The sequence below is a fragment of the Python bivittatus genome, unplaced genomic scaffold, assembly GCF_059951505.1.
Source record: "Python bivittatus isolate LINGU-HERP-01145 unplaced genomic scaffold, Pbiv_v1 ctg000210_np1212, whole genome shotgun sequence".
Taxonomy (NCBI): Eukaryota; Metazoa; Chordata; class Lepidosauria; order Squamata; family Pythonidae; genus Python; species Python bivittatus.
This window is the reverse complement of record NW_028277053.1, coordinates 284723-303102: the sequence shown is the minus strand read 5'-3', so window position 1 is coordinate 303102 and position 18380 is coordinate 284723. Positions and strand designations below refer to the sequence as shown.

Here is an 18380-nt window from a genome sequence, read left to right as displayed (position 1 = left end):
AGGAAGGAAGGAAGGAAGGAAGGAAGGAAGGAAGGAGTATTTTTCAGCTAAATGCTGCAGGGCCAGACAGTGGTCCAATGTTCAAAATCTAAATCCCTCTAAATCTCATCTGCTCCTCAGCAAGGATGTTTTCACTTTGAAGCCAATCCAATAGTTTTAAATGAAGGTATTTTGCATATTGTATTAAGCAAGGCAAGCTATCAAGTCTGTAATTGATAGAGCTAAGTCTATTTCTTTGTTTTAATATGATTTTTACTGAATTTTTTAAAAAAAGAAGATAAAAACAAACTGATATAAAGTAAGGAAGAAAAAAGAAAAGCATTCTCCCCACTTGTACTGTATCTAATTTTCTTTTTTCACCCATTTTCTTTTTCTTCCTTACTTTATATTAGTTTGTATTCATTTTAAGCTTCTTTTTTAAAAGTTTCAGTAAAAATCATATTATTTCCTTTATTCTTATATAATACAATACAATATATTATAGAAATTATAATAGAATTATTATAGAAATTATAGAAAAGGATAACCATGGCCTCATTCCCATCAGAAGGAAAACGTGCTGTGCCGTTAATAATATGAGTAAATAGGACAACCAGCGCTGGGGCCCACCAATCTTTATTTTCCTTTAGGAACTCTAGAAGGATGAAATTACCTCCAGGACCTTTTCCAGGTTTCAATGGTATGTTGAGATCCTTAACTTCGGCTCTAGACACAAATGGCTTTTCGGGAGGTACATTACAATGGGGACCACCGCTGGTTGTTTAATAATTCTACACTGAAAATGCTTTGAAAGTCATTCTTTCAAATCTCTGCAGGTATTGTGCAGATAGGATTCAAGGAGAGCAGTGAAACAGACTGAAACCAGAACTAGGCAAGGTTCTTAAAATTTGCTGCTGCAATTAATCTCCCCCAATCCTCTCTCAATGCTTGATCTTTTTCCAATTTTAAAAGAATATGATAGATCTTCTTTTGCGCTTTGAGTGATTGAAAGGAACCTAATGATTTGTGAGATCAAAAAGTAAATACTGTAATGAGAAGGGCTTTTTTTTTGCTTTATAACAATCTGCACCCAACCAAGGTTTGGATCTCACGGGGGTGGAGGGGGGTCTTGAGCAAGTTGATGGAATGATAGACTAATTGTGGGATAACTCTTGTTTGGAGGAATCAGCTAAACAAATTGGCGAGCAGAGTTGAAGGAGGGGTTCTGAATTCAACAGAACAAACAAGATTTTTGCCGCTCTGAAAAACCCTTATTCTGAATGTGCCCTTGTATTGTGGCCCCAAGGGGACAGTGAGCTACACCTAGAAACTTAGTCATTGTTTTATGATTCAACTGGCAGATGAATGGGAAATGGTCATTATCAGGGTGATTTCCAACATACAAAGAGGTTATTAAATTAGCATAAATGCATGGAACCGTAATATAGTCAGTCACACTGGTCTTTTGGAGCCCCAAAAGGTTAATTCAGTATTTCCCTCCTAGCAGAGCCATTTAGCGTAATCCAACCCAGACTATCTATAAACTGGGCCAACTGGAAACCTGCCATATTACAGTGTTCATCTTTACATCGCTGAGCTCCCCTTCTTTGAGGAGAAACACCAGTTAAAATAAGCTTGTAAGAAAGCATCTGACTCATGAGCAATAATCACTAGTGCATCTGGGTATTGGCAAAGTAGACCAGTAATTATATTATCAAGAAGATCTCAAGGACTATTAACTTTATTGTATCTGCGTAATGGGGGAAGATATATATTGATAAGTAACATATTATGTGGCTTAAGATGAGACAGAAGGGCTAGAACCATGCTGGCACATGGCTCCAACAGAGTCACAGAGATGTTAAATGCTGTGGTAGCCATTATGTTCAAACCTCCTGAAGGTCTTCCATTTTTTACACTGGGTAATGCTTAGAGTGTATAGGGGGTATATCCAGATAGAAATAAATCATCCATGATCCACATTATCTGGAGCAATAAGATATCAAAGGCACTAATACAGTGTTTCTCCTGGCTGGCTGGGGAATTCTGGGAGCTGAAGTCCACACGTCTTAAAGTTGCTAAGGTTGAGAAACATTGCACTAATATATTCCAGAAAGGAAGCGTTCATGTTCTTTACTTTCCAGCCAGCAATGTTCCAAGAGAGAATGGAAATTGAACCATTATCACTGGAGAGCCAGTTGGTGTTCAGTATCTCAACTGATGATCTGATTAGTCCTGTAGGGTCTCCAATTAAAGGAGATGAGGGCATTTCAGGAGAGGCATGGGATCACAGATGGAACCGCCTCAACTGGAGCAGAGTTTTGAGACTGGCAAGTAGCCTTCAGTTGGAAGATTGAATGTGTTACTTTACAGACATTCAAATTTGAAGGATAAGGCACAGAATGGATGGGCTCCACAAGATTTGAGGCTGAACTTCCATAAAGGAGCTTGTTAGAATCTAGGAAGTTCTGTTCAGCGTCTTCATGAAGGAGAAGGGGCTCTACCTCTGATCATCTGGTAAGGCCAACTCCTCATCTCCTGAAGAAAGATAATGTCCCAATGTTTTGGGTGACCCCAGTTCCATGAACAGCTCAGCAGGAGTAATAGTAGCTAACAAAGTTCTCCTAAGGCTATCTAGCCTTTGTAAAACATCTTCTTGCTCAACTTTGATCCAATACCACCAGTAAATACAGCTTCACTGGCATCAACTTGGCCTCATTCTGCATATCAGTTTTACTCCCCTGGCCTGGCTTAGTCAAGGGCAAATAAAGAAAGGAGCTTCTGTCATTAATAACAGGTTTATGATCTGGAGGACTGTGTAGTTCAAAATTAACACAATTGAACAAAGGGGTTGCCTTTCCATCATGAAAAACTCTAACTGGCAAGAAATGGTTTCATTTTAAGCAATGTAGGAGGTATCATAGCTTGCTTGAAAGTCAGTAGGATTCATTGACCACCATACATAAATCTCTTGGCAGCAGCGAAGAAGGTGTCCCAAAGAGGTTATGACTACTGTTTTGGAGAATCAGTGACAGGAATTAATGCTATTCAAAGATAGATGAAGAGCTACCTGATTTAACTGCAGGGAGTGAGCAAGCTTTGATGAGATAACTTCTTGAACTGCTTGTGTGCCTCTGTCCAGAGATACATTTACAACTTTATTAGCTTGGGATTTATTAGCTCTCAGTCCTGAGGAATGTGGCTTTGCTAGGTTGTCTGCTTGGGCTCCAATAAAGATGGGGGTCTTTCTGTAGGCTTTTGAGCAAAAACCTCAATGTTGCTTTTTCATCGATCCAAATTCTTTTTAAGCTAAGCTCATTGCTCAATGGCTGAGATGACAGTTTGTGCTGTGAGCAAATGTTGCTTTGCTTTACATTCAGTTGAGCCATTCCAGGAGAGCAGCTGCTCCTATTCTTACTTTCTCTAGAAAAAAATGCAAGCTAACGGAGTGGATGGAAGAATCATGAGGGGGCACCAGGCCAGAATCAGACTTTCCTTTTGTAGATGAAGTTCATTCGTTTTGGTTGATTGTCTTGGAAGAACGTGGAGAACCAGGACCGGCTCTGAGACTTCTTCCGTATTCTCCTGAGCCAAAAATCTCTTCTCAATGTCTAATTCCTTCCTCTATTTTCTCTCCCAGGAAGTTACAAAGTATAAGTTGCACATAAAAAACCAGCAGAGCTTCAATTGCACCATGGTGGCTGCTATTTTGACTTTTTTGACCATGTTGTGACATGCAAAAGGGGTTAGGGTTGTGTCATAATGGCACAGTGCTGCTTTTATCAAACCGATTAGTTTGACACACACACACACACACACACACTCCATGGATAACACTGGATGGATGGATGGATGGATGGATGGATGGATGGATGGATGGATGGAGATAGAGTGATAGAGATGATATACAAATAGATAGATCGAGATAGATGGATAGAGATAGAGAGAGAGATAGAGAGAGAGATTATAGATAAATAGATAGAGATGGGGAGAGAGGGAGAGAGAGAGAGAGAGACCATGTATCTAAAAAATGGAGATAGTTTTTTCAAATAAAATCTAGTCTCTTGTTCTGGAGCATCTTAAAAGAGGAGTTGAAATAAAAGACAGTCTCACAAGGAAGGCTATGTGTCTGGTTGTGAATTGGTGGTATACAGTATTTTCATTTTGTGACCATGGGAAAATGTCATTGGTAATAATGGCATTAATGTTAACTAAAGAAAAATTTTCGGAAGAGGAATGGGCCTTCCTGTGTGCGGCATTCTCTGGGCCGAGGCAGAATCACGCGTCCCTCTTTTGACGAGCTGCCAAGAGGCTCTGATTGGGGGAGAGTTCACTCACCTTTGGCTGGAAGCTGCGTGGGTGTGACGCATGCAGAGACTGAAAATGCCTTTCCCCTGGGTTACAACTTCTCTGAGCCGCAAGGGAGGGCAATGAATGACTCCATCATACGAGTGACAGCATCTGAGGTATGAATGCTGTAGTTCTCCCCACCTGCCAGATGCTCTGAATGCTTCAAGGGGACCCCGTTTTCCAGCGCTGAGGATAACATCTTGCTGTCTTCCATTCATCTGGACCAAGCAGCTGATCTTTTGGTGAGTGGCTTCTTAAGGACAAGGAGAGCAAAATGAAGCTAAAAAAGTCCATGGGGCCAATGGCTGGATTTTAAACCAGGGAGAGGGGAGTGTAACTTTGGTGCCAGATGTGTGAAGGGTGCTGAGAAGAGCCCTTGGGCTCACTGCTTGTGCTTGGAAACACCGCGATATTCTGCTCTTTCACTTGGGTCTAAGGATCTGGAACCTTGGTGGAATCTGTCTCAGCTCAGATTAGGATGAATCCCTGGCGTGTACACCTGCGTTTGCTTGTGTGCTTCAGTGCATGGACTGTATGTACTCCTTAGAGGAGGAATAGGCACAAATATAATAATAGGCATCAATTAAAGAAAACAGTAGCTTATTGAAAGAAGACCAGGTAGGCAGTAATGCCCAGTTCACCTGCTTCAGATTTTTTAAGGGGGATAATGTCTTTATAAAGCACTGCCTTCCATTTATAATATTTGTGTGATGTCCCGCTTCTTCTGTTTTTTGGTGTGTGTGTGTGTGTGTGTGTGTGTGTGTGTGTTCCCATTCCATCCAAAAAATCCACTAAGGAAAGGAAGACATTGAGAGCATGAGTTCTGCCAGAAGAACCCCCAGGGCAGGATCAGAAGTGGAAGTGAATTTGCCCATCAGGAAAACGGAGGAAGGAAGCAGGGCAGGTGAAGCGTAATAACATTTGGGTGCGTTCATACAACAAACCCTGCCTGATAGTTGGTGTTTTAGGTTTGTGCAAGAGACTGAATCAGAAGTAAACCAACTGCACGGTCTGCCTCACACGCTGAGCCAGGGAAACCTCCCACCAAAATGAACAGAAACCAAGCTTAGCATATTGTATACCAGCCACTTCAGCTCTTACCCGACTGTGTTGTGTGAACACAACTTTTTTAGTGACTTTTTTTTTATTTTTACTCTGGATATGAACTCTTATGGGCTGCAGGGGCAGGCCACAGGGGTTCATACTCTGGGTAAAACGTATTCTGAAGATCATCCTTGCAGATGACAGTGGTATAAAACATGTAATGAATAAAGAAAGGTATAAATTAGGGCTACACTTACAAAAAGAGAGGAAAAGAGAGAGAACATCATGCATCTCTTCCAGTTCTGGTTTTTGTCCAAGGGGCAATCTTTTAGTCATGCAATCTGAACTTTGAGTTGTAAAGAAGGTAAAGTCGAGGAATGTAGCAAGAAAGAAAGTGATTACAGAGGTCACTAACCGAGAGGATCTATGGCTTCGTGCCATAGGCAGTGATGGGGGGAGTATCCTTGAAAGGCACCCCAGGCAGAATTCTCACTCAGAGCAGGCAAAGAGGGCTGGGTCATTTTGGACTGCAGAAAGAATTGCTCCTAAAGCAATTGCCAGAAAAACAACTTCAACAACTCTCCTTCACCCTACCTTCCTTGTCTATCTCCTTCTCCTTCACATTTCTCCTTTCTCATCCTCCCCTCCTCCTTTTCTCCTTCTCCTTCCTCCTTCTCCTCCTCCTCCCTTTTTTCTTTCTCCTTCCATTTCCCCCTTCCCTCCTCCTCTTCCTCCTCCTTCCCCATTCATCTTCTCCTCCTCTTTCTCCTCCTCTTTCTTCTTCCCCTTCCCCTCTTTCTCCTTCTCCTTCTCCTTCTCCTTCTCCTTCTCCTTCTCCTTCTCCTTCTCCTTCTCCTTCTCCTTCTCCTTCCTTCCCCTTCTCCTCCTCCATGACCCATTTTCTAATTTGGTGGGTAGATAAACAGTTTCAGTGATAAGAGCCACACAGAGAGGAGTTTGGCTCACCCCTTCTGCTAACCCATCCTGTGATTGGTTTGGGTTTGGGCTAAATGCAACATGTCCATCTAGTCAGTGCAGTTGGTTAACTGGGTGGAAGAATGACAAAACTTTAAAACGTTCTGTTCTCTCTCCAAAAAAGCGATTTCACAAATCATGGGTGTGGGGCTTGTAGCTTGCCTGTTGTTATCGGACTCCAGTTCCCATGCACCTGAGCCAGCAGTGCCATAAGGAGAGGAGGGCTCAGAGTTATATTCAGAAACCTCTGGTATAAAAGGACCCATGGGAAGGTTTTTTGCACGCAGAGCACAAAGACAGTCCTGGGATTTTGACTGGTTAAATATTTAACCACCAGCTGCTGCCAGTGCTGACTCCTCACGCTCAGGGCCTGCCACACCCCCAGCCCTTCTCTCTCCAAGCTCTTCTAATTCTAATTGAAAGCCCAATCAAGATTCTAACAATTTCAGGCTATTTCAGGATGCTGTGAGGTCAGGGCATGGAGGACACTGCCCACCAATCAGGGCTGATCCAGTCGCTGAGCGCACAGAGGTGCCAGCCAATCAGGGCGGACCTGCCAGGGATTGCATGACCCCACCCCTTCAAAGAACCCACATACAAAGAACCCCAAAGAAAAGGAAATAAATATCTGTGCTTCACCAATGTTTCAGCTCACCATTTTTTGTGATTTGTGGATTTGGGTTCTGTGTCCAGTCCTGCCTGTGCTTAAGACGGGAGAACAGAAGGTGGGAGGTGGACCTCCTGCGAATCCAAACATTTGGGCCGTGGCATTTGCTGCGATGCAATGCTTCTTGCCTTATTTTCTGTTTTTTAAATATATAATAATAATTCTTATTGATGTTTGCAAATACAAAGATAAGAAACTAATACAAACTAAGAAGAATATAAAAAGTAAAAAAATAAAAAGTCCAGAGAAGAAGGAAAAAAATAATAAGAAAAACGTTATATAAAGAAAGGACTTCCCCCTCCGTCAAGGCAAGTACAACTTCAGTCATTTATCACCTTCTCTGATATTGCAACAAAAAAGCTCTTCTTCCCATATCCCATCTGGGCTGGGGAATTCTGGGAGTTGAAGTCTACTCATCTTAAAGTGGCCAAGTTTGGACAACACTGACATACAGTATATGTTTTAACCTTAATCAAATAAACCAATTCCATATCCCTTTCCTAGCCTTTTAACACAGTAACTTAGCCCTTTCTCTAAAAATTCTTCTTGCCCTATTTTCTGAAAATACCCCAAAAAGGAGAATGTCTTGCTTTGGCAAGCTTTCCATTGTGGTATCCTCTGATTACTAGGCAGGGAACCATCAGCCCTGTCTGAAAGTCCATTGATCGCTTGGTTCAGGTCAAATAAACCACAGTTGGTTGGAATTGCACCGCGTGCTGTTATAAGCCACTAATGATCAGGGTTGGACTTACACAGCCAAGAGTGGCCACAGGGGGGTCAAAAAACTCAAGATGGAGGCTCTGGCTGTATGATTGAAGCCCCACCTAATTTTTACACCCGACACACATTCAAAAGGGGCAGGGCTTTGATAGCACTGCCATTGCCACCATCTTGAGTTTTTTGACACTCCTGTGGGTGTCCCACTCTTGTGCCCAGATGAAACTGTGGCTTGTGGATTCTAGCTTGAGTGTTTAGGTCTGCCTGAAAAGGAGAGATGATGCGTTCTCTTAGACGATCACGCCCCTAATCTCTCCTCAAAGCTAGCAGAATTGCTTATGCGTGTAACATGGACATCCTAAATTGTCATTAATATTGATAAGAATTTTTTCTGTCCTTTCTCTATTTTCAGTCTATCTAAATAATAGAAAATTAATCATCTCTAATCGTACCATATAAACATCACTGTATTGAAACAATGCAATGTATCAAGATTTATAACACTATAACAAAAAGGAAAAATAAAATAAAATAAAAAAGTAGCTGAATTGCACCCTATTTCAACCACCATCAGGAAGCTCTGGGTTGGCATTTGACCCAGGCGTAGGGGTCTGCAGGCTCCTGCTGCTTTCAACACAACACAACAGAACACAACACAACACAACACATGCAGCATTGCACTGCAAGTTCCGCCCCTTCGGGGGCATGCATATGACATCTTGTCATGCATGTACAAAAGGGGTGGGGTTTGTGTTGCAGCAATACAACGCTGTTTGCATCAGACCGACCTGTTTGACCCTTCACAGGAGCGCCACCGGGTCTCTTTCATATTATTTTATTTCATCATGTACCTTATGTTATTAAGAGTCACTTTTATGTGAGATGGGCGGCTATATAAATACGATAAATAAATAAATTTAAAACATTAAAAAAATAAAATTATGCTATTAAAATTGTAATTTTTACAAAGGAATCTCTCTTAACTGTCTCTCTTGGGTATGTTCTCTCTCTCTCTCTCGTCTTTGGCCTTTTATAAAATCAGTCAATCCAACCAACCCACCAGCCAATCAATTAATAAGACTGGGTTCATACACTGTATTAAGCTCCCCAAATGTAACTAAGATTAACCCTAATTATACCGTACTTAATTTGGTGTAGGAATACAGCCGCTGTGTTTTTCACTGACCTGGTGCAAACCTTGTGGGTTTTCCGCAATACAGACAGTCCATTGAAGTAGTTCTTAAACTGGGGTCATTGCCCTCGTGGGGGGAATTTGGGCATGGAGGGCAACGGAGGGCAATGGAGCAATTTGTAATTGCTTGTTTGTGAGTTGAGGATCCAGTTTGGGGTTGCCACTTTGGAGAAGCTTGTGTAAAAACAGAGTCTGGTTTTTTAAAATTTTTTGTAGGGGTAATGGCATTATTTAACACCTAGAAAAGGGGTCATTAAGGCAAGAACCACTGGCCTATTGCAAGGCTGACCAACATCGGGACTGAGCATCTTGGTTTCTCTCTTTCCCTAGCTTCCATCTGAGGATCCTTGGAAAGAAGAACTTCCCCTTGAAGGGTGCTTCAAACCATCATGGCGATATTTTGGACAACCTTATCTTTCCTGGTATATGGTAAGCTCACTGCATTGTATTAGTGTCAATCCTACGAGGCAGACCCGATCAGGAAACCAACTCCACATGAAGAGCAGAACTCTACTTTATTGAGATAGCAACAGCATCTTGCAAATCTGGTTGTGCTTCTCCTCCCTTCCCTCTTCCACCCCAGGGAGCCAGGGAAGAGCCAGGCTAAGTCTCTTTTTAATACTATCTCCCTTCCCAGGACTTAAGGAATGCTCCTGTCCTCTTTGTTCACTTAATGGTTTCTGAATATTTGCTTCAAGGTGACTCTCTACATATAGTGACAGCAAAAGTATGGAACAGCAAATGCTCCCTTGCAGGAATACTTTCTACTTTTCTACTTTTCACTCTCCAGCTTCGGCTGTTGGGTATTGTAAAAAAGTGCGGTCATCCAATAAACCGATCAATAAATCAATAATTGTAAAGAGAAGTGTGTTGAGGCATTGTGGTGGAGATCAGATGAGTTCTCCTGTGTCAGTCTCATTGAGGTACAAGGTTGATGTGTTTCATTTTGAGATTGTAGAAGGAAATGCTGCAGTCATTGCACTATTACTTACCTCCCTGCATACCACAAATGCATTATCTGTGGCTGAAGAGCTGCATGTAGACCTCACCCTTGACCCAAACTCAGCTTGCTTTGAGATCTCCTCCCAATTTCTCTCTAGCTCCACATGAGCTATGATCCATCCATTCCCAGGGTGTGGCTCCTGCAGGGTTCCTATCAATGAGTCCTCAATGAGTCAGGGTCTGAAATTCTTCGCTCTTCAAAAATGGTTGGCTTTCATTTCCTACAGTTCAATGGTCAATGTTGAAAATGTTGCGAGATCTGACATCTCATGACCTTGAGGTTCTCCAACCATGGGGAATACAACTCATATACCATGCCATAAAATTTTTCAACTTTGCTGTATATCTAACTCAGCACTTCACACCCAGGGCTTCCTGAAGGACTATAACCACAGTGTTAGTTTGATTAGAGTTGGCTAGAGTTTCACAAATCTCCAGCAAAAAAAGTACTTGGTACCGAAGGCCAACATGATCCCCAAGATCATTTGCGGAAAGTTATAACTATTACAAAAACAAATATAGATTTGCCCAGAAAATGCACTATGGACACAGAATATGGTCTCCAGATAAGGATAGGCAAGAAGTTTGTATAAAGTCCCAGGCATCTTCAGTGTCTTATAATGGTGCAGCAGATAAGGACCACTTCAGAACGTTTGCGCCCTGGAACATGAATGGGTTTTGCTTTATTTTTATCTGAGATTGTTAGAAACTTGGTCAGAGAGGAGAACCTTTATTAATGCCACCCTATTTTGTGCATATTTTCACTCTTTAATGCAACCATTACAAACTGGAGAGAGAAGTATTTTAGCATCACAACATAAATCCTGAAATAGAGAAAATGGTTATAGAAAACAGCCCCAAACCTGTTCACATGACACATTTGTCCAAGTCAGTGAAAGGGTCACAGCACAACAGACTAAGCTTGGCTCGTTTAAATCTTGGTTAGCTTTCTTGTGTCTTATCCTGTTGTACAAACCTAGCCCTTTAAGCTAGTGCACGATTTGCTGTATTTGCAAACCCAGTGAATGGATTAGTTAAGGAAATGAATGAAATGTGTTATGTAAATGCAGAAGTCCATCACACTTCTTTTTGGTTTGTTTTCGGTTCTCTCACCAGTCAAAGAGTCAGGGACTAAACTGGTTCCAAAATTAATTACAATTGGACTAAATGTATACTTCTCTGCCAAGTTATTTTTCTGTCTTTTTTCTTTTAAATTCATTGTTCCCCTTTTCTTTGAAAAAGAGGTCAGCTTGCCCTCTTGTTTTCTAGCAACTGGAGTTATTATTTAGTCTGGAATGCATATTTCATGCTATGACTAAACAGGAATAGATTTCAAGAGCAAGTGGATCCCCCCCCCCACCGTAAGAGAATAACACAGCATTTGTGGAGTTGTGCTTGTTAGTGTGTTCTAGGAGAAAAGAGATGAAAGCATGCAAATTCTTGCACAGTCTCTTCCTCACCACAAGTGCCATTTGGCTTCTGCTGGTGCAAACCCTTGCTTTAGGTAATGTGGGTATTAACGCTCAATGAACTGGGTGACATCCACCCATTAATTGAATGAGATGATGACCACAACTTGTCTGCCTGCAGCTTGTTGGGTGGGGGGCAGGGGAGGACATCCTGTGGTCCCCAAGCCCTTACTTTGCAATCCTTGGACCCTTCCCAAGCATTCATGGTGCCATTTCTCACCAAGAAAAAACACTTAAAAACTATAGTCTACAATAAACCTTAACAGTACTGTATTAAGAAAACTGACAACAAGAAGAAAAAGCTAAACCCACTGTCAGTTCTTTGAGGTAGGCCAGGTCAGGTAACAGACACCACAAGGACTACTGGAACTCTTCTTTAATCTTGCAGGTATATTCAAAGAACCTTGGAAGCCTGGCCTGACTCTCCCTTCCTTTTATACCAAGGAGAGTCAAGGCGAGGCAATCTTGAGTTTCTTTTTCACCTTCTCTTCCCTTCCTGGGCCAAGCTGATGTTTATGTAATGGCTGTTGCATACCTTCTTCAAAGCTATCTCCATATTCTTCCACACCCACCTTTCTCTTCCCTCCCCTGTTCCCGCTCTCCCCACAAAGCTTCTTATGTTCTCATTTTGGTAGCCTGTCCATTCAGCAGTCTATAGAACAGCATGACAGAGATGGGACTTTTCTGGCTCCTTGGCTGAATCTCAGCCACCGTCCAAGGCCTCCAGACCTGTGGGATCATATGCAAGGGCACTCCCCTTCTTTTCAAGTTCTACACCTTCTCTGAAGCCATTGTTCTCTTCTTTCACCTACAACAAAAGCTTTCGGGGAGGTGCTTCCCAGCTGTTCTGTTGGCCAAGGTTGCTCAGTGTTTACAGAGCTATTAAAAGTTAGTGCAGGAACGTCATAAATAATAGAGAATAATGAAGCACTTATCTAGTGAGAGAGTTTCATGAAGAAGAGAATGCAGAGCTCAAAAGCAGATCACTCATACTTTAGTATGCCAGATTCCCACAAGATGCTAAGTCTGGGTGTTCATACAACATGCATGTTCAAATAAATAAAATATATGATATCTTAAAGAGATAGCTTGTTTGGAACAACCTGCAAAGGTAACAGCTGGGTTCCCCCATCCTGGTGATCCACAAAAAGCCCCACCCCATTTTAGCCTAGACTGGCATGGTGTGTGAGTCCATAGAAGCCCCATTGACATGTACTATGTCCTGGTTTCTAACCTAGCATTGAACACAGACCTGGGTGTCCTGGCTGTGATCAGCTCACAGCCCCAGAAGGACTCGGAAGGCCTCACCAATCCTTCAGAAGACACCGTGCCTGTAGAGGTGCTGCAGGAGGCGCTGTGGTTTTACCGAAGAGAAGACCGTAAGTCCTTGCAAGGCTTTAACTGGAGAAGTTGCTTGAATTAGGCTGAGTCCTGTTAGCTCAGGCTTTGGATCTGGGGTGGGATCTGTTGGGTTGTGGGAATCTATTAGGGTTGTGGGGAGCATGCTTAAAGAAGGCATGAAATGAAGGAACTTGCAGCAACCATCTACTCAGGCTGCGGGCTTATTCCACTGGCTGGATTCACACATAGTACCACAATGTTCCTGCATTCACACAAAACATTTAAGCACGTGAAGGTGAAATGTGCTGTCTCAGTTGTCAGCTCAGTTTTGACTTAACACACTGTGGAAATGCTGCTGCGGTGGTTTGTTAAATCTTAATAGCTGGGCCTGTTGCACAAACATAGCCATTTGTGGTTGATTAAAAAAACGGTTTAATGAGCTGTGACTTAGCACCACGTGCAAATCAAAAGGCAATCTCTTATTTTAGCTGGAAAGCACTATAAATTAAGTTGCAACTATGTTCACATTTAATACTGACTCAGGATTTCTTAAATCCTTGGTTTTGGAAAAAGCCACGTCAGCCTGAATCTCACATAAAATTAAGCCACATTAAGTGATTTTACACTTCAGGGCTAATTTTAATTTAATTTAAATTTTAAAATTAAAATTGCAATTAATGTTAATTTTAACATTAGGGCTAATCCTAAAGCAAAGAATTCATATTACAGCTTAGCATGTGGTATGAATCTAATCATTCTCTAATATAAGTTATGAGCCTACAAAACCGTCACTAATATTATGGGGCTGATGAGGAAGTTCTTACAGAGTAATTGTTTCCTCTTGTTGGCTCGCAGAGTTTCTTTATAGGCAGATATCTAACAAGCATATCCTGCAATTTCTCTGGGTCAAGCAGTTAAGGGGTGTCATCTTCCAGGGTTATCAAATGTTGTACGCTACCAGATGGCTGCAAACCAATTCAAGAAATTAATTCTTGACTGCTGCTAGGGCCATCAGGATTTTTGCAGCCAAGTTCTGCCTGTATAAAACCTCATGGAATAATTAACCTGTTACTGCAGTGAGAGCCAATCAGTGAAATAATTGAAGTGTTGAACTAGGAGACCCAGATCCAAATCTCCCCTCCACCATGGTAGCCCACAGGGTGCTTTGGACACGTACTCTCTCTCACTTGGATGAACCTACAGGGATATCCAGAGGGTGTCAGTTCTTCAAGGGAGGCCAGGTCAGAAAAGAGACACCAGAAGGAATCCAGGAATTTTACTTTATTGTCGTAGAGTATACTAACAGAATCTTGAAAGCCTGATAGAGTTTCCCTCTGCCCCCTCTTACACCAAGCAGAATCAAGGTGGTCTTCTTCTGAATCTCCTTCTTGCACTCCCTCCTTTCCCAGGGCTGAAATGTCATTGAGTGTCTCTTATCTGCTCACAGTTCTTGCATTCCTTTGCAAACTTTATCTCTGTGTTCTTCTACAAGGGGCAAGTCAAAAAAGTCAACATGGTGGCTGCAGATATGCAATTGAAGCTCCACCCCAGAATGGAAGGCACGACGGTTGTGATTACAGCTGCCATCTTGACTTTTTTGAGTCTCCCTTTCCCTTCCACAGATGCCCTACCAAGGTACCTCCCTGATGGTGGAGGGGTGCAAAATTGGAGATGGGAGCGCTATATAAATTGCCTTGAGCACCTGGACAATAAGCCAGGATATTAACCCATCAAAATGAATTTCTTATTATTTTCTCTTTCAGCATCCGCGTGGAATTACTGCATCCTGGGCCTTTCATTTCTCGTTCTGCTCATTGGCGTAGTCCTCTTGGGAGCTAATATAAAGGCAAACAGGTATGGACAAGTCAGATTTCTGGGTGGTAAGGCTGGGTCTTGGCTGGTACCAAACATATCCCTCAACCTTTGAATATAGGATTCCTTAGTGGCCAGACAAATCCACTTTCTGAATTTGCACAATGTATTGAACTGCAACCTAATGAAACCTAAGCTGGTGGAACAGACAAAGGTGCAAATCCCACCATGCTTAAAACTAAGAAAACTTTGCATGTTGTACAAATAGAGCTGCACGTTCTCTTAATAACCTACTTAAGTAAGTTGCACTAACCTGGCCCACTCTGCTTATCTTCACTGTAGAGTTATACTTGAAACCACTCTCTCCCCAGGAAGCATTAAATGTTGTTGTTTAAGAGGAATCCAGACAAAGTTCATGGAGATGAGAATATTCAACATGCACAAGTTCTTTTGAGCCAGTTTGGTGCGGTGGTTAAGGCACCAGGCTAGAAACTGGGAGACTGCGAGTTCTAGTCCAGTGTAAGGCACAAAGCCAGCTGGATAACCTTGGGCCAGTCCCTCTCTCTCTGCCCGAGGAAGGAGGCAAGGGCAAACCACGTCTGAAATCTTGCCAAGAAAACTGCAGGGACACGTCCAAGCAGTTGCCAGGAATCAAAAACTGACTTGAAGGTGCAAAAACACAACTCTTCTTCTAGTGGAGATTGGACAGAACAAAGCAATATTATATTTGTAGTGTGATTACAAGAGCTTACGTAAGCCCTGGGTAATTCCATCCTGGCTTCCAAACTGTTCCTAAGCAGGGCTCATGAGTTTGCATGCTTATTTTGGGTGGCTCTTCAGTCTCCCTCACTGACAGCCATCATATCTAGAGGGCATCCCTTGGAGAAAAGTTGCTGTGGCCAATTCACATTACTTTTTCCCTTCTCCACAGAAACCATAAGAAGCCCCTACAAAAACAGGGCTACGAAGTCAGCCTGCCCAACGAGGCCGAAACGAAGCAAGCATTTGTGCTGTTAAACAAAGAGAATTTGGATCCTGCTGGAGAAGATTTGCTTACAAAAGCACCAAACGCGGGAGAGGTGATGGTACGCTGGAAGGACGGAAACATGACAGCCCTGTATGCTGATGCAAATGAAGAGGAAGCATAGCTCCTAATGTCAGTGTTCTGGCTTATGTGAGACCCACCAGGATTCCTGGACTGTTGACATTTTTGGAATGCAGGCCTCAAAGCCAAATTCATTAAGTGGAATCAAAGAGCCAGCAAAAAACAGAGACACACGGGCTCCCTTTGTGTTACAAGTTGTACAAGACATGTAATCCACCTATTCATGTACCGGCTGTCTTCACACAAATGTTGAACTAGGTCAGCCCAGTGACCTCATTCATATCATATGCTAAGCCTGGTCAGTTGGTTCATGTTAGTGTTAATCTTGATTAGTTGGTTTGTATCTTACCGTACTGTGTCACCAGGGTGTCCACAGCGTCAAACAAAATGGCGGCCACGACAGGGCAATCAAAGCAATGCTCCTAAAAACCAGGCAGAACTTCGTTTGCTCAGTTGTGGTTACCATCTTGACATGTTTGACCGTCCCTGAGGAGACCCCTGACGCCAAGCTAGCTCAATTAGTTATTTGAGTAGTGAGTGAAATAACCAATTAAGGATACTGTGCGAAGATAGCCTGGGTGTGCGATAGCCAGAATCGCTTGTTTTGTTGCACTGGCTTCTACAAAATCTGTCAGATGAGCTGGAAAGAAGTTCAAGGTCTCTCTGATTCTGATTCTCTCTGATTCTGTCAAGTACAAGTTCCCCTACCGGGTGCGCTGCAAATGGGGTGGGTCTGCCACTCCCAAATCTCCCACTCAAGATGGGTTTTAGCTGAGAATGTAAAAGGCAGGATGGGCGATGTATGTCATGTCATTTTAAAGGTATTCTGGGTATTCTAGTTTGGAGAAGGTGAAGAACAGTCTTTGTTCAGGATCATCCCCCCTCCCAATTAAGAAAGATTGAACTACACTTTTCAGGTCTCCTGGCAAGACAAAATGTGAACCCAGCTTTATTAATGCCTTATTCAACTTTAATTCATATGTTTGCTGGCTTGAAAATCCAGTCAACCCTTTTTTCCAAATAAGCTATGGCAGATTCACCTTAAATTGGGCATAGAATTTTAAATGAACATATAAACAGTCAGCAAACATACATATAAACAGCTCACTCCCCCTTGCACTGATGTTGTTACTTAGACTGGTAATGAAACGTCTGCAAGAAAACAACCAAGCTCAGCAAACCCCAAGAACCCAACTGTTCAACCCTGAGCTACAGATATTCTCTTCTATGGGAAAGTTACATATATCAGTGAACCTGGGGATTGTAAGCATATGTGATATGGGTATGGTGCCTGGAATAGTTGAAATGCAAGTCTGTGCATATGGTATAAATTATTTCAGGATCCTAGAGTTAAATAAATCAAATCCTAACCAGAGAAGGGAAGCTGCTATTGAACCAAGAAGCAGAATGAAAGAGTCAATGCAAAGCTTGGATTTTCCCATGTACTGAAGAATTTTCCACAGCAGTTGAATGTAGTTGTGATGTTGAATCAGAAGATCATTTTTTAACCCCAAGTGTAATATGAGAAAAAGCAGGAAGTGGTTTCTACTTCCATCCCAATTTGCCTCTTTTCCATGTCAACGACAACAAAAAAGGAAAGATACAATAAATCAAAGTGGATTTTTTTCCTCTAAAGAAGGAGTTTTAAATAATGAAAGTGCTATATTTGCCTCCTTAACACTTTAAGTGTTTCGTTAACGCGGGTGTCAGCACGGGAGTTGGGGGGCAAATACGTCAAGGTGGAATCCCACCCTTTTTGACATGGAGTCACAGCTGCCCTCTGGACCGTTCTGAACCTTTCCTGTGGACACCCTTGGTGGTTATATTATGCCAATATTCGCTGCATCACAATAGGTCATAATTTGAGACAATTGGGAACCTTCAAATTTTGAAACAAGGAAAAGAGCTGGGTGGGGGAGAGCAGACATTTCTGAGAGCTCTGGATGATTTTTGGCACCCAACCCAGATGTCCTCCAGATGTCTGGACTTCAACCCTCCCAATTCTCTGGAACAATTATCCTGGCTGGGGTTGGCTGTTTCATATCTTTTAAAAAGGGAAAGGAAAAAAAAGAGGAATGCCCCATGATTTTTGAGATCATGTCTGCCCCATGATTGAATTTATATGGGTTAATTGTTAATCTCCCCTACTCCTACTTTTAGGGCTGAAGTAGATCAGACAAGTAACTTTTAGGATTTTCTTCTCTAAGGAGCAGTCAAGAAGATGTTTGAGCAGCCTTGTGACTTCCAAGGCAACTAGGTTAATATTTTCACTACCAGTCCAAGCCAAAGCCCATTAAAAGGGCTTTTGAAAGGATTATCATGCTGCTAGATCTATAGATCTCTCTCTATATAATATAATGCCAATTTTACTCATGAAAGCCATGGAGATCCTTCAGCTTTTCTGTGATGCATGGCATCACGTTGGTTGGAGTGCTGGGGAAATAACAAATTATCGGCAGGGATCTATCAAAATCTGCAAGATGCCCCGTGCAGACCCGTGATAGTGCCCCCTTTGCGCTGCATCACACCTCCAAAAGAGGAGGCCTTTATTGCCATGCCACCCCTTCCCAATTTTGAACAGCTGTCTTGCTTCCCTCCCTTATGTGGTTTTGGACTGTGTCCTTTTATATTTCTGACCCTGGTGGAGTTCACACATGAAAATTCATTTTAGCTAGGGTTTTTCAATTACCTAGAGGCCTGGTTCACATGTACCACCAAAGTAAGGCT

At 42.3% G+C, this 18380-nt stretch overlaps 1 protein-coding gene across 1 annotated transcript; it reads left to right on the top strand.

Moving 5' to 3' along the window:
• Positions 1 to 4370: 4370 nt before the first annotated feature.
• Positions 4371 to 16888, top strand: SLC51B (SLC51 subunit beta). Its single transcript, XM_007428382.4, has 5 exons — positions 4371 to 4571; positions 9255 to 9353; positions 12634 to 12774; positions 14500 to 14590; positions 15480 to 16888. Exons 2-5 carry the CDS (start codon positions 9314 to 9316, stop codon positions 15694 to 15696), a joined length of 489 nt encoding a protein of 162 aa, XP_007428444.2. The 5' UTR covers positions 4371 to 4571; positions 9255 to 9313; the 3' UTR covers positions 15697 to 16888.
• The last annotated feature ends 1492 nt before the right edge of the window (positions 16889 to 18380 follow it).